At 38.8% G+C, this 16,667-nt stretch overlaps 1 protein-coding gene across 6 annotated transcripts in view; it reads right to left on the bottom strand.

The window, feature by feature from the left end:
- Positions 1 to 880: 880 nt before the first annotated feature.
- The window catches only part of pcdh9 (protocadherin 9), a 211,753-nt gene continuing 195,966 nt past the window's right edge, over positions 881 to 16,667 (bottom strand). For 4 of the 6 annotated variants that reach the window (XM_030413967.1, XM_030413969.1, XM_030413968.1 and 1 more), the window contains one exon: positions 881 to 2,982. In XM_030413967.1, coding sequence (XP_030269827.1) covers positions 2,612 to 2,982 — 371 coding nt within the window. In that variant the 3' untranslated portion in view covers positions 881 to 2,611. The remainder of the gene's footprint in view (positions 2,983 to 16,667) is intronic. The other 2 variants (XM_030413972.1, XM_030413975.1) reach the window with 1 other exon arrangement.

Raw genomic sequence — 16,667 nt, 5'->3', positions numbered from 1 at the left:
TTTTAAAGGGTCAGCCACACACACACGTCTTGCTATTGCACTGCGAAATAGTCGGTGTTGAATTTTACTCGTGTTGAAATTCAACACTATACTAGTGTAAATATAACTCTCTCCTTGGTCCGCATTAATGTGGATAGTGTTAATACTTTTACTCTTTAATACTCTTATATTTCTGATTGTGTTGATATCGTACGGTATCTTTTTTAGAACTCAATTGTAACACTCCCTTTCACGAGGAGGATTCATTTTAGAGTGTTGTATTATGATATTTGAAAGTGTTTTTACTCTGCACGCCCACTTGAATGTTTTCGCCAAATCTGGAATTTCCAGCGGGGCAACCAGCATGAGCGACATCATGCTGTAAATCTCTGACTATTTGTTTTTCATAAGTTCAAATGTGTCGACCCACAAGATCTAACAGTGCGGATGCGGCTGGGACTCAAAGTTCACCAAATTTAAACTCCACGTGAGCTCCGTGCTCCTTTGCTCGCATAAAATGGAAGTGAACTGGAGGCTTTCGGCTTAGCTCTTGGTCAGAAAGAAACATCACATGGAGCTAAAGAAAATATCCTTCAGGTGCACACACTCTTTACGAAAGATGTTTCAACAGATATGTGTTTTTTGGTTCAAGGACATGGGTCTAATTCAAAGACTATCAAGATAATTGGAAGGATTTGTCTGGTCTAGTTAACCAATGAGAAAGTAAATGAGAAAAATAAGGAAATGGGGACAATCTAAATTGTATTTCATGAATGCACTGTGCTCAGGAAAGTAGATGATCAGTATTTTGTACCAGAATATGTACGTAAACAGGGTCACGTAAGCACCATCCACACAAACAGACACAGAACTCCCAAGGTGATCATATCTTGTACACAAATTAAGCATACACATAATTAAAACATTTATTGCAGTAGCTGTATACCTGTAGCATAGCAACAAGGATTAACTGTTTCAGTATCTGTGATGTCAGACACCCTCACAACTGACAAACATACTGCGATAAGCAAATCACTCCATCCCACTTAACTTCTTTATACTGTGACATAAATATGAAAGTGCTTTACAAACTGAATGTCTCCTTAATGCACAAATCAACTCTATTCCAACAAAATAAAATGACACAAAAATGACCAAGTTAATTTTTAAAAGCTATATCTTTTTTTAGCATGCTTTTCCATTGTGTGATTAGCCTTCCATGCTGTGGAATAAAACAAACCTTTTCAGACAGTGGAATGACAGATGGTCTTTCACGGTTGACCCATTATCTGCACATGCCTTTGTGTTTTTTTCTTCAGTACCAACAACTTGATTTTGTATTTCAGGATCTGTGTGATTATGTTCTCTAAATTTGGCAAATATTCAATGCGTAATGCATTTGATTATCAAACAGGATGCTCTCTGTGGCCGACATGTTCTCATCATTTAAATAAGCACAATTCAGTGTTTGAAGAAAACGTCATGAAGGCACAGTGATTAAAGTGTTATCTTAACCTGTGTATTCTTACGTACTGTATGGAAAAATCATAGTCTGTGTGGAAATAATATATATATATACATATGTCAGTAAATTGCAGGTACTACTGAGGGATTGCACTCAGTTAAATCACAATTTGAATAAAATGTATACAGTAATAAGTTCAACGTTAGATAAAACATTTAGCCATTTACAAATATATTGCTATTTAATTGTACTGAACACTTTCAAAATCAGTTTATAGAGGAGAGCTTTCAGAGCTTTTCATTTTTATAATGCACATATTGAGCACTGACATCCTTCATACAAAATGTGTTTTTGTTTTTTTTTTAAAAAAGGTCTGCCTGTGGTTTTTGCAGTACTTGAAGAAAATCATTATGAAATATGGGCAACATTGAGTATATCACGGGATGAAAATTTGTCTCAAAATCAAACTTAGGGTTTTTTAAAGGATGGGGTAAACATTTTCTCGTTGTACATTATGCCACATTATAGACCATTGTCCAGTTGAAATCCCCAAATCCTGATGACAAGCCATTATGATGACAACAGCCTAGAACTGTCCCTATTCACTGTGGTTATTACGGGTACATGATAGTGGTTAATAAGTCTTATTTACAAACACACAGACAATGACGGAATAAACAGGTGTCCACTAACAGTGTTATTAGATCAACACTTTCTGAAATGTAACTCCATTTTCTTTGATTGTGTCGATTAATATAGTCCTGAACAACTCAATAACAACCACACCACAAATATTTGTATATACTGGTCAGCCATGGTAGTTTTTTTTCTTTTTTTCTTGGAATTTGTTTTCATTTTCTCCATTGTACGCATGTCCTTCCTCCACTTGTCACACGTGTAGTGGACAAAAAATGTTAAATGGCAATGTTAAATCCATGGAGTCCCATAAAAAAAAGAGGTTTCCTCTAGAGCGATAGTACACTTGAATCGTAGAGAACATAGCATGAGCACTATAGTTCTGTTGCCTACATAGTACATGTGGCTACACTGCAGAAGCATCAACTTAAGTGGGAAGAGATGAAACAGGAGAAAACAGGAAAGGAGAGGCGCTCGGATGAGTTGCTGCGCCCGTTGCGGACGTCTCACAGCAAAGAGGCGAAGTCCGTCTTATAGCTGCTGGTCCTTTGGGCTGTCTGGGCAGGATGCTGGCTGGCAGGACTTCAGACTCACCAGTGGAATATCAGCCATGCCACTGCTGGTGAAGTGTCCCTCTCCGCTCCCAAACTGCTTCCCGTCACCAAAATGCTCCGACCGTCCGCCCTCATTTTTCCAGGTTCTGGTCAGAGTATGTCCATTGAGAAGTTTGTCCTTGGGACCCCACTCCCTCTGAGATCCAAAACTAGACACAGGTGACTTGGGCTGCTGGTATGATCCCAATGTTGGGGGCATCCAGCAGTTGTCTGAATGTCCAAGGACTAGGCATTCCTGTGTGCACATCTCTGTTGCCTCCACTAGACCACGAGGTCCCAGGGGGCCATCTGAAGAAGGAGAAGAAAAAAAAAAAAAAAAAAGAGTTAAAAATATATTCAGATCAGCGATTTTAAGTGAGTTATTACTCGTTACTACCTAACAACATGATCACATGGATGGTTTTAAAACTGGTCGCTGACAATGTTTTGAATATTTATTTTATCTTATCTTTATCTTTTATCTTATCTTAATGTCTTATTTTAAGACATTATGGCAGGAAAGTCTATTTATATTATAGCGTTATCATGGTATGGGACTAAATAAGGACTTCATTTTTTGATCATCCTTATACCCACTGAGCCAACAGTCATCCCATATTGTCACAATATGACAAATGTGTTTGGTCAAACTTTGTGATATTCGATCTTTTTGCTTGGTCCTAGTATTTATGAATCCTCTTCAAAGTCACTGACCAGACTCTTCTACATGTTCTGATATATTAAGTCATTAACCAACATTACTGATTAATATTTCACAAAAATCATTGTGTTAAGTATCCATTGCTATCCCTACAATATTGCCACAATTTGTATACTGAGGCATTTGGTCAAAGATATTGTGATATTTTATTTTATCTAAAAGTCTGAGCAATTATGAAGTGCTTTAACGAGAAAACATCAAGATATAAATTGTGTCTTGCGATATAGCTTAAAATGTCACAGTGTTATTTTAATTCCATATCCCTAAACAGAAACAAGGCTGCCAAGCAATACTTTTTCATGTAACTGCAGAGTAAATCTGAGTTATTCCTCAAAAGTTCCAAAAATATTTTACAAATTTGAGGCTCCGAAATGCTTCCATTGACATGGTTCGTACCGTGCTAGTCACTGGCGATACAACAATGTATTCTCCTTGAATCAAAATAAACAACCCTGTCTCCCAGAAGTGATCTTTATCTCCAAAACATAGTATTTTCCACAATCAAATTCCATTCGATTTTCATACAATTTCTGCAATGTATTATTAATGCTATGTTTTGGCACTTGAGGCACTTATGTTAAGGTTGATGATTGTGGTCTCCAAACAATCCCTGCTGACTTGAAGCAAAAGGAAGGACATGTCTGCTTTCTGTTTACCACTTTATTCGGTACGCCTGTACACCTGCAAACATGTGAACATGTGCAACTCAATAGTATGCAGACATGGTATGGGGGTTGAGTTGTTGTGTTTGATCTGACTGTGGTGCCAGACTGCGGTTGGAGCATCTCAGACTGCTGATCTCCTGGGATTTATATGCACAACAGTCTCTACAGTTGAGAATGGTGTGAAAAACAACATCCCAGGAGTAGTGGTTCAGTGTGTGTGAAAACGGCTTGTTAATGAGAGCGGTCAGAGGAGAATGGCCGAACTGGTTCAGGCTGACAGGAGAGCAATGGTAACTCAAATATCCACATATTGCAACAGAGCTAGGCATGTGGAGGACCATTTCTGTACGAACAACAAGTCAAATCTTGAGGCAGATAGGCTACATGGTAAGACCACAGAGGACATCCATTCCTGTTAACGAAGAACAGGTTACAATGGGTAGAGGCTCATCAGAACTGGATAGTGGACGACTGGAAACATGTCGCTTGGTCGGACAAAACTCTATTTCTGCTGCCACATGCCGATCGAGGGGTCAGAATTTGGCAGAGAACGACGTGATTCCATGGATCCATCCTGCTGTGTGTCAGAGGAACAGGATGATGGTGGCGGTGCAACGGTGTAAGGGACGTTTTTCCTTGCACACATCAGGCCCCTACATACCAACTGAAGATGTGTTTAAATGTTTAAATGCCACAGCCTACCTGAGTTTACTCATCTTCTAATGGCCACCCCCTGCTGGATAATGCACCATGGAAGAGAGCACACGGAACCTCAAATTGGTTCCACCAACTTGAGAATGACCTCTACTGTGAACTACTGTGGCCTTTACAATCGCAGGATATCAATCCAACAGATCACCCCGGGATGTGGTTGAATAAAAGACTTGCTGCATGAATGTACAGCTGGCAAATATGCAGCGACTGTGAGACGTTATCATGACAATCCTGACCAGAATCTCTAAGGAATGAATCCAGCACCTTAATGAATGCGTATGGAGGGTCCTGCCTAATTATAGTTATATACAGTGTTAATAACCACAATCTTCTCCCAATCTCATCAAAGTGTTACTGATGCAACATTCACCATGACTTATCTTTAGTAAAAAAACACCTCCATTTATCACTTTATGAAACAGTAAACCTTTGCCGGTAAAATTAACCAAAGCGGAAACTATGATTTCTAATATATTGTAGTCGAGGTTGAAATTAAAGTGCCCAAAGTCTTGACCTGTACACTGTTGTCTCCAGATCTTTTTCAAACAATAAAAAACAATTATTCTTATCTGGCATCAGCTGGTCTCCTGCGCTCATTGAGGCTCTCCAGCTCAATTGTGAGGCGCAGGTCATGTGAGTTGAGAGACCTGGATTCAGTTGACCAACCAGCAGCCTGAAAAATGAATGAGCTGTGCTTTTTTGAGAGCTGGAGAGCATGGGGGGTTATAGATCTTGAGGAGGATGAAAGGTTGAAGGGATGATGAGTTCTCTTTGAGCGCTGTCATGTTGGTCTATAGAGGAATCTACAGTGCCTATATGATAATACAGTGATAATAATTACATGTATAATGATACAGTACTACATATAGTACACAAACTACAGCAGTGCTACCCTAATAAGTGACGCTGACTATCTCAATAATTAGACTTTGTAACTTCCTTCATCTCTTTTTTCTACTGTTATTGAATTTCAAACTTCTAGCTGCGTTAAGAGATTGATATCCTGCAAATAGTCGCAGTGAGTGTAAAAAAGTGAGTGCAAACGAAGCTCTGTCACTGTCAGTACATTTTCAGATACTGTTTTGAAATCTTTAATTTTGACCAACCTAATGTCAATAGGCAAGGCTGTGCTATAGCCTGGAGACCACAACAGCACAGGCTCACTATTTCCTGAAAGTAAATGATAGATGTTCCTTCTTCCTCAGTAGGAATAATTTCACAGTCGAAATGATCCGGAGCCCCTTCCCCAAAACCAGGAAAAAACGAAAAAAAGTTGAAGGTCAACTTGCATCAGAACATAGAAATCAGCAGGACTTTCCTCTGTAACTCATTGCTACCATCTGGCTACTCCTGTGATGAACATGCATCATGATTCAGATATTAAAAAATCAAACACGTCAGTGTTTCAGGTGGCGTTTGTTTGAATCTCATTTGATAGCAAAACATGCATTATGCATGAAATATAAGGCAGTTCTGCTATTCGAAGAATTCACGTCCTTTGAGTTGGATTTCTTTTTCTTTTTTAAAGAAGCAACCAATTCCGTCTGTGTTTGAGTATCAAGCTTCAAAGAGTAATGAATTCATCTGTTTTTGTCCTAAAAGAGAAAATGATAACTATTTGTCCTAATTTGTCCCTTTGCTTCACAAAAGGCTAATTGGCTGGTGGGTAGGTTTAGTAATATTTCAAAGGGCTTTTCTTCAGACTCATGCCTGGACATGTTTTTCTTCTTGTTAATTTAAACTTACTCAGACAATTTGAGAGCCGTTTTTGTCAAGACTTATTAAAGGAGCTGAAAGTATTGTAGAAATCATACCCTGGTTAATACTGAGCCTTTGTATTTAATTCATTACCATAGGTTACTTGAGTGCTATTAGAAATTAATTTATGTACATTAATGCATTCTTTTGAAAATCTTAAATTAATATTGAAATGATGAAATTAATAAAACAAAAAAGCATCACAACAATGGCTACCTCTGTCTGATCAAATTATTATTTGACACGTTGACACCAAAGACAAACTACTTTAATTTGAGGGCTTATTGATGCTGATCCTACTGAGAATCAATAATAAAGTCTGTAGTTATCACCGGGATAACACAATTGTTTTGGTTGGCCGATCTTTATGGTTGACTCCCAAAGGTTCAAAACCCTACTGTGCTGCTATGCAGTAATTGATGTGAATGCAAATGTAGTATCATCATTAACTGTTGTGGTGTTTGGAAAACACCGGCAAAATCCATCTCTAAAACCCAGTAAACACAATCAACTGCTTTTATAGCATGTCACAGAAGAAATGTATTACTTAAAAAGCCTTTAATTTAAACTTCAATGTCAATTAATGTATTATTTGATCGGAATGTCTTCAAACAGATTTGTAATGCCATTTTAAAGTATGGGGCATTTTTCTAGATAAAGAAATATCATGATGCATTTTTAATCTACAAAATATAAACAAGCCCAAAACTAGTTTAATTAAAAGCAGGGCTGCTGTATTGACTTGCATTACTTTGTTTATTGTGGCAAATCAATTAGCAGTCTATATTGTGTTTTGTCAGTAACTAAGTGTAGGTTTTTTTTCTTTATGTTCATGATCAAAGCATCTTTGATCGTAGAAGTTTTCATGGGGAGAGGCATTCTTTCCTGTTTCCACGCTTCTTATTAGGGGGGAAATGGTATTTCACCCATTGGTTCATTTGCTGTTTTTATGACAGGGTCTTTGTGAGTCATTCATGTGTAAGACAATATGAATTGATGCAATTCTAGTTTAATAAGAACATGTCCTCATATTCACTAAGCCCTGCTGCCTGAACACTGGGTTCTGCATTTGAAAGCACATTCTGATATATGATGTGTAGAAAGCCGAGGCCCGAGGAGAGAGTCAGTCACTCTTCTGCATGAATGTGGCGTCCATCACAATAACAGGCACTCATAATTGGCATGTGAGGAGTCTAACCAAGACACACATTATCATAGTTGCATGAAGAACCACAGATAGCAGCAATACATGGTTCCCAGAAGACAGCAAGATGAATTTCTCAAATGAGATTGCAGATGAGTGGGGAGACATCTGGGGGGCTGTTAGGAAAAGAGAGATGGAAGAAAGGGAAAGGACTGCACACATGTGCATAGTGTGGAGGGTTGAGCAGAGGAACTATTTACAGACATGTGACTTTATGCTTTCGTGTAGCGTTAGGTAAGTGATTGTAATAACACAATTATGGTGAAGTTCCTGATGTCACTTCTTCCTCGTTTTTAATCACGGGGTGCTTGAAAAATATTCTAAATAAAGCAAAGGAAAACTTGCCTGATCTGTGAATGACCATATATTCGTATGTAGTATTACATATTTGTAAATTGATTTTGGCAGAACGGGGTGGCTTCAATGTCTGTCTTTCATTTTTTGTAACAAAAGCAGAGCCAGCCATTAATCAAGGGCACTTTGTGCTTTCCTATTCCCCTGGTGTAATAAACATGACCATTTGCATGTAGATTGGTACAATCAGTGGTCCAAGTGGGCAGCAGAGGATAATTTGAATCAGCCATTTTCCCTTCTAATCTTTGCATGCCTGCTGTTTGAGACAATGCAGGGACAAAGCTTGATTGAAAGACCACTTGAGGTATAGAGCTGGTAGGTAAAAAAGGAAATACAGCTGTATATAGTAATGATGCTAGTAAAACCAAACCATGGGGGGTACCTCTGCAGTTGCCATGGAGCACCTGGAATGATTAAGGAGTAGTTTAAACGAAATAGACAAAAAGTGTTACAAATTGATGTGAGGTCAATCTTCTGCATAATTAGCCTGACAATAACCAATAAACTAAAAGCTGTAGCAGAGCAACTACACAAATTAAACGGCCAACCTCAGCCCATCATTTGCCACCTATGACTGCAAACTGAAACTGCAAACAGAAAGCATTGCAGTTGTATCAAAATGCATTAAACAATCTCAAGAACTATATATACTATGTGTGTTTTTTGATTAATACTTCATTTAGTAATTTTGTCTAGTTAGCAACAGACATGTTGTTATATCTATAAATGACATCCGTGCTAGGTGTTTGAAATAATATAGTGGTACACAACGGCTTCTGAGTAGTTAACCACTTCCGTAAGCAGATATTTATAGATTCATGCCATGATCTGGGACTTATGTTGGAGCAAGCAACTAAATGGCCAAAAGCTATTCCTGTGCACATTCAAGTCCTGTTCACCCTAGGATTTTTGCCCATCAGCACATTCCAGCATGAGGTTGGATACAGATCTGAAAATATATGTTTTGTTGCCACATATGGTCCATTGGGGACATTTCTGAATGCAAATGACCCCAGACATGCACAAGCATGGTGGAACATTAAGAACTCTAATCACATGTGCAAGTGTGTGCATGACAGACATGTTGATTGACGTTTGACTGATTTGTTTTGTACCTATGCACACTCTTAATGTTTTGCATCAGACATAATTTATAAACCTTTCTAACACATGTTGCTAAATGAGGGCCCAGGTGTATCATATATCTCTTTACATTTCTTTTAGGGGCACTGTCTACAAAAAACAAAACACATTTTCACTTTAGCAACATCTTCAGGATAAGGATCTCCTCTCCTTTACCCACCAAGGAAAAAGCAGACAATGCTTTTGTCCCCTTCACCACTTAGTAGCCCACTGTGGTATATCACTCTCTAGGAGACCAGCTCCATGCTTAAAAACATATTGTGCTTATTCAAAACTCCAACACAGCAGACCAGATACAACAAACAAAAACAAAACACCACACAACACAATGCTTGTGTGTCAATCTCTCTTTACAGAGATGCATATGTAGATGGAGTCCTTCCATTCACACTGTGCAGGAGTGTGTTGGTCCATTTAATTGAAAGTACACTGTAAGAGGTTGAACCCTCTCCCATCAGCCCTCCTCCCTCTGGAAGAGGCTTTCTGACATTGTAAAAGAAGCAGAGCCTGTAACATACCCAGACGCCCACCTCATTAGCCATTGTTTTCTCTTTGTTAACTTTTTTGCAGTTTGTCATTGACTTAATTCTTCTGTGGTCTGACCTACCATTGTCCCGTGTTTTCATATCCACACAATCGATATACACATGCACACACAGACAATCCTTATTCCCATCTTTCTTTATTTATTTCTGCAAAGCTCTTTTTGATAATCTGATTCTTAATAGAGCTCTGTGATTTAATCTGATTTAAATTGACTGAGATTGACCATCAAGGGTTATTAGCGGCAGCTTTTTCTGATTAGCTTGTGCCCAAGAATCAGATTGTTTGCCTCATTACACTCTGACTTCCCACTCTGTAATCAGAGTGACATCTCATGTCATGTATCACCACTGTAAATAGGTTGGTGATTGAGCATAATGTCAGCGACAACGAATTTCAGATTTTGATTAGAATCCGTAGTCATGCTCAGTAATATAGATGTACATGCAAATGGCGTAATCAAGAATCTGTCACTGCTGAAAACCGTGTGACTCGGAAATGCCCAGAAGGTGTCAAGTGACATCCCGCTACTCCTGCTGAAACCTTGAAGAGCTTTGGACAGATGATAAGCCTCGGCACGGCATGACACTACAGCTGTAGATAAGAGGCCCCTGGGTATGTACTCCATTGTACTGATGCCCAAAAAAAACAAACTCGTAAATCTTATACAGATTTTGTCAGGCCCAGTGAAATATAGGAACTGAACTTTGCCGTGACTTTAGCATTTTGCTTTTCATTGTTTATGGTACTTTCTGAGTCAGTAGCTCCCCTGTGAAAGGGTGACATTTGGAATTTGCCTTTTCACATATGAAAATCACAATTTTGCATACAAATTGAACAATTTCACATGTGACTAGCTGTTTTTTTTATTTTTTGCACATGCATTACAATTTCTATATGAAAAAAAAAATGAAATCATGTAAATAAAAACACTTCACACTTTCAAGGGTTTCATATGTGATTTGCTATTTTCACATGTAATATAACATTTTAACATGTGTAAATTTGTGCGTGTGAAATTTACATTTTCACATACAATTTACAACATACACATACTTGTATGTGATTGGTTTTGTTTTAACATGTGGATTAGACATTTGTGCATGTGGAACAAAATTAGGCAAAATGTGTCTCTTCACATGTGAACAAAACACACAAAATGAAGATTTCTACATAGAAAATATTAATTCTATCATAACCGTTTCATCATTTGAAATTAAAGAATTCAATTTATTTAAATAGAATGTATTAATGCATTTTGAAATTATTATATTACTCACCCATTTCCAGTAAACATATCTTGTGTGGCATGGTAGAACAGTCTTAAATGAATGCTGAGCCTAAATAGGCAACCTGCCATATGACCTTTTTTTCGTTTTCTTTTTAAATGAATGCATCAGTACATCATGGGGGGAAAAAGCAAAAATGATTACTCCTAAAATAAAAAATTCTCTTTCATTTAAGTTCTTTCTTTGAAGTGAAGGCAAAACACAGCTCTATTTGTATGGATGTCCATTGTCAAAGATTTGACTTTTGCATGCATGCGTAGATAAATTAGAATATTTAACATCATGTGTTCATTTCATTCACACGAAATAGCTTCCACAATGCTTAGTGCTACTTTGTCTGTGCATAGCTCGTTGCTCATGGTTACTATTCTCAAGAAGTCAAGTTACTTCCAGCACACATACACTCACAGAAGTGCACACACGCAAAAACACACACAGACACACACACACACACACAGACACACACACAAGCAAATAGCCGGTGGCTGATGTTTGGTGCAGCACCCCTGAGTGCTTTAAATAACGTTGAGGCACAGGTGTTGAGGAATGCAAGGGATTCAGAACTGTGTCAGATGGTGCTGACTTTTGCTTACAGCACTGTGCGAGTGCTGCAGATGTCCAAAAAGACGGATAACTTAAAGACAAAGAAACCATTAGGTTGCCTCCTGATGCGGTGTCATTAGCATGTGCTGCGGGCCGGTCTGTTTAATTCTGCAGAAGCTCTTGAATAAGTGTGAGCCATGAGCAATAGCTGCCTAACGACAGACACTTTGACCAAAGCGCATTCACATGTCTATCTCTCAGTCCTCCGACTCAGCATCATCAGATCACAGAGGTTACAGAGGAGGGGAGAATACTCCTCAGTTTTGTCCAGAGGTTGTTTGCAACTAAAGGGGAGTATTTTTGTTTTAGTCTGCCGGCTATAACTAATGAGATAACGTTTGGTTAATTAATTGGATGCACACTATCAGTGCTGATGTGCCAGTCCCACACTAACAACCTACAGCCTTCAGGATGGCAAGGGGGAATGGGTGAAGAGGGAGTGAGAGTGATTGATTGCGGGGGATTTAGTGTCCATAGGGCTTGTTTATTTATCCATGCTGTTAAGCATGCCCAGATGTTGTTATTTGGGGATGAATGAAGCTTTGTTTTGGTCCAACATGGAGGCTCAAAGTGCCATACTGCTGTCTCCAGCTGCCGCTCAAAAAACCCACAAGACACATCTGGCAGATTCTTCCTCCTTGCTCTAAATCTGCTGTTGGTTTTCCATGTGACCCTTTCATCCTCCACTACAACACATACATACATAAATACATACACAGGCGATCCATCACTGTGTACACCAAGGTGTATAATGGCATACAGTGTTATAAACATAGATTGTATTCATAAAGATTTGTCTCACACCAAGAGCAAATATATAGTAAATAGCATGGGGTAAAGTGTGAGTTCTCTGGCGGCCAGTGTCCATCAAGGCATAGAATTACTGGTCCATACAGCTTTGCAGCAAATTTGAAAACAGGTTCTGTGATCTACAGTAAAGGGCATCTGTGGTTGGATAGATGTGATAGTAAGCAGAGAAGAACAGAGCAACATACTGGATGCATCCTCGAGAGAATACTAGTCTGGCTGATGGATCCTTTCTAGAGCTCCCTTTGAGGCCATGCAGGCAGCAGCTTCTCATGAGAGGAGATGAAGGGCAGCGGCGAGTCAAAATAGAAAAAGAGCTTGAGAACGGGAGTGAAGGGTGGTCAGAGGGATAGAAAGGCGGAGCAAGCGAGACGGTAGAAGAGAAGAAAGTGAAGTGGAGGTGAGGAACAATGAGGAAAACAAAACACAAAGCCTGTCAAAAATATGACCATAATTTACATAATTTCCATGATCACTGATAAATATTATTGGCTCAGACCTCACTTAAAACTATTCTCAGATCAATTTGTAATTCAAATATTCAACCCAGACTACTCTCTATTGTTCCCATGCAGTTTTGCTGTTAAAAGTACCTTTTACTGCAAGATATGTGAGGGAATAAGTGTACGACTGATGTTTGTGTGAATTATAGTGGAAATGAAGCTCACATGTGATTAGCATTTTCCACTGATTTCATTTGTCTCACAAGAAATGACTCTATTTCTTACCCATACAGTACCACAGATTGTACATACAACAGTATCTATAAGCTATGACTATTTATGAAAAGTGTTTACTGTACATATTCACTCATCATTTAGTTCTATGGGGAGGCATCACTGACAGCAGTTAGCTAGCTAGTTAAAAGTTTCTTTTTAAGTGTTTTCATCACCATGTTTTTTGTGTCAGGTCTTGTTTACTTCTCTGATATTTGCCCTGCACAAATGGTCTGCAGGATTGGCATCATTTTCTTATGATTTAAGAATCATTATAAAGTCATAATTGTACAGTAGCGCTGTCTGCTGCCAAAACGGACTTTGAGGCTTTTGAAATTGCACGTGGTCTGACATCGCTCGCTACTAATGAACTAACAGTGTTTTATCTTTTAATCAAAATATTTGGTAAATAATATTCACGCAAGAAAGGATTCATTCTTAAGCTGCTCCAATTCACCTCTATTACAGTCTTGAGTCTGATTTAGAGATTCAAATTTGTAGCAACTACATCGCAGTAAAGGCACATTCTGATGGGTAGTTAACTTTTTTTAAGCATGGAGCTAAAACCAAAAAATATTTGCACTGCATTTCATTCCTTTTACTGACAATGCTTTCTTCACTCAGTGTTTCCCCTCGTATCTCCACTGCACCACTCTAGGGGTTAACTTCACATCCACTTTAAGTGAAATATTCTACCAAAGTTGTTGCATTTTAGTAAAACAACATTAAAAATGACATAGTTGTTTGAGGAGTCAATATATATCCTAACTGTAAAAGCTAGCTTGATGTTTCCTCTAAACTATATGGAGTAGTAATGATTATTAATTTAAAGTGCTGTTGTTGCTATCTTGTAGCGCCGAGTCAATGACAAAAAGACTGTATTCTCAAAAGCATTGCTCAATTCACACTCTGCATATTAGTTTCTAGTCTTCTATGCAAGGTTTCGATAGAGATGTTCATCAATATGGTATGAATCATATACTTTGATCATCTGGTCTCTCATGCTTTGGGAAGAGGCTTAGGATTGTCCTGAGTCAGATATTATGGAGAGGAGACAGAGTCTGTGGAGCAGAGTTTTAGACATGCTGCAGAGTTAAAGCACATGGGCGCTCCAAAAGACTCTGGCTTTTCCCGCTCATCTTCTACTGTACACAAAACATTTTGTTTGCCCTTCTGGGTCACGCCACCTCCAGAAGTTCTTATGTGACTCCCGCCTTGTAGACTGTAGCAGTGAGGAGGAGTGGAGGAGAGTGGTAGAAAGATGGAACAAGTATAACTATCAGCTTAATGGCTGGAAGACAAGACAGCTTGTAATAGCAGAGGTACCAATCACCGTTTTTTGGCCTTAATCCAGATCCTTTATTGTAATATTTTGTATTTGCCAGGATTGATTTTTTTTCCCTACATGATACATCTGCTAAATACACATTTCAGTGACATAAATTAAAATTGTTTGAGAGCTTACTAACTTTTATAAATTCCACCTCCGGCATAGTTTCTCTTTGAAGGTCTCCAAACATATTTTGTACAAAAATACATTGTTTGGTGTAATATCTCTGGAGTGCTGAGTGTCATTATGGATACGATGTAGCAGAGACGTCGAAAGGGATTTGGACAGACTCCCTCGCAGACTAAATACTAAAGTTCAAATGCAGTTTTAGTCAGCAGCATTTCAGAAGTGTGGTGCACCTCACAAAGTTGTTGAGGCAGAGCGCTGAAGCGTGCTGACACATCAAGCTCACTCAGAGTGCTGTGCGTTACGCAATGATCAAGTGTTTTAATCGAGCTCACCGGGGAGATTCTGTTAGCTGCAATGCCAAGAGCGACAAACAAAGGAACCAAACTGGATCGGGATTCACTTAGCCCATACCAATCCTTCAAGAATTTGTGAACCAACCCCAATCCCAATTATTGTACATATCAGCTACCTACATGTGATGGATTTTTCCTTCTATATCCAAGACTGCAACAAGCAACAAACACAGTCAAAAAGCATATCGAAAAAGGGGTGGTGCTGCGGTTGTAGAGGTCACTTCCTTTGTAATATCCACTTTCTTTCATGCGGTAATAACATGGAGTAATGAAGGGTAGATTGCATGCATCAGGCATATTCTATCAATTTGGGGAGACCAGAACACCGTTCCCTGTGGTGGTGTGCTGGAGGAAAATGTGCAGAAAGTATGCTTGAAACTGGCTTGGAGGCACCAGGAAAGGGGATGATGTGGACTAAACTTAACTCTATCGTAAAACCACCTTTCATCCCCTCTATGTCGGGATAAAATTCCAGTAGAGAACATCTTTACTCTGCCTCGGCATCCAAACTTGTGCCTACAGCTATTAGACTGTAGGACGCTTTTGGACCAACCAACTCAAATCCAAGCCAGCTATAAGGAAGTGAGGCAGGAGGTCTGTACTGCACTGCAGTAACCAAACAAACCACCACGGACTGCTTGCTACATTCGTATGCAACAGAATCCAAAAACATTTTTTTTTTGCTGTAATGTTGTTGTTTTTTTCTACACTGCATGCGCCAGTACTTTTTACAGTTTACACTGTAGATATGTCAGCTTGTTTACTTTTGGATAATAGAGTAGTTGTGAAATCCATAAACGTGCATTTTTCCGCAAAGAGGACAGCTAGGTATACAAATTACCATGGGGTGTACCTTTAATATGGCATACTGTTCACGGTATCATTGCATTCAGTGCTTACTTTTTCAAGGCATAAGCTGTACATGGCCTAAATACAAACTTCTCGGTTTTCAACAGAAAAGCCAAAGAGGATAATTTTGACTTGTCCGAAAGACTGTTTGACAGATCTGCCACATCTGGTACGAGTAAAACTGACGGTCAGACATTCAGTGACACTTATCTGTACTGCCATCATCATTTTATCATCCATCCATCCATCTATCCATCCATCCATCCATCCATCCATCCATCCATCCATCCATCTATCCATCCATTACCGTCATCCATTAAGACATCCATACGAAAGCTAAAGATAGGATACCAATGAAAAATTAGTGCACTTAGTATGTTCATTTTGCAATGGATAGCCTGGGAGGGCAGATACTGTGAGATCATTGCAACTGCGTCTGTAACAATACTGTCATTTCACAGGCTACTGCTGTTATTATAAGCTTCATATATAGATAAGCATATCCCTAATACTATTACGCCATTTTTCTGATTACTTTGGTTTGATCAATGGCACAGTCAACAAATATCAAAGATATAATACATAATGTAGACATTCTGCTTCTGTTAGTAATTCACATCTGTCTTTTATGTTTCTTTTTGGCAATGTAGCCTAAAGATGGCAACGCAGATTCTCAAAACACATTTTGAATTGCTGTTTTACACAGCTCAGTGCAAGTTCTCAGTCCCCATGACAACAATAGCCATGTAAAAATGATTTCTTCTCCCTCTCTAATCTTCCACTGCATTAGACTCAGCCACTGACCTTGTAATCTAA

This window comes from Sparus aurata, chromosome 4 (genome assembly GCF_900880675.1).
Source record: "Sparus aurata chromosome 4, fSpaAur1.1, whole genome shotgun sequence".
In the NCBI taxonomy this organism is placed as follows: Eukaryota; Metazoa; Chordata; class Actinopteri; order Spariformes; family Sparidae; genus Sparus; species Sparus aurata.
The sequence above is the reverse complement of the archived record's forward strand: the minus strand, read 5'-3'. Positions and strand labels throughout refer to the sequence as shown.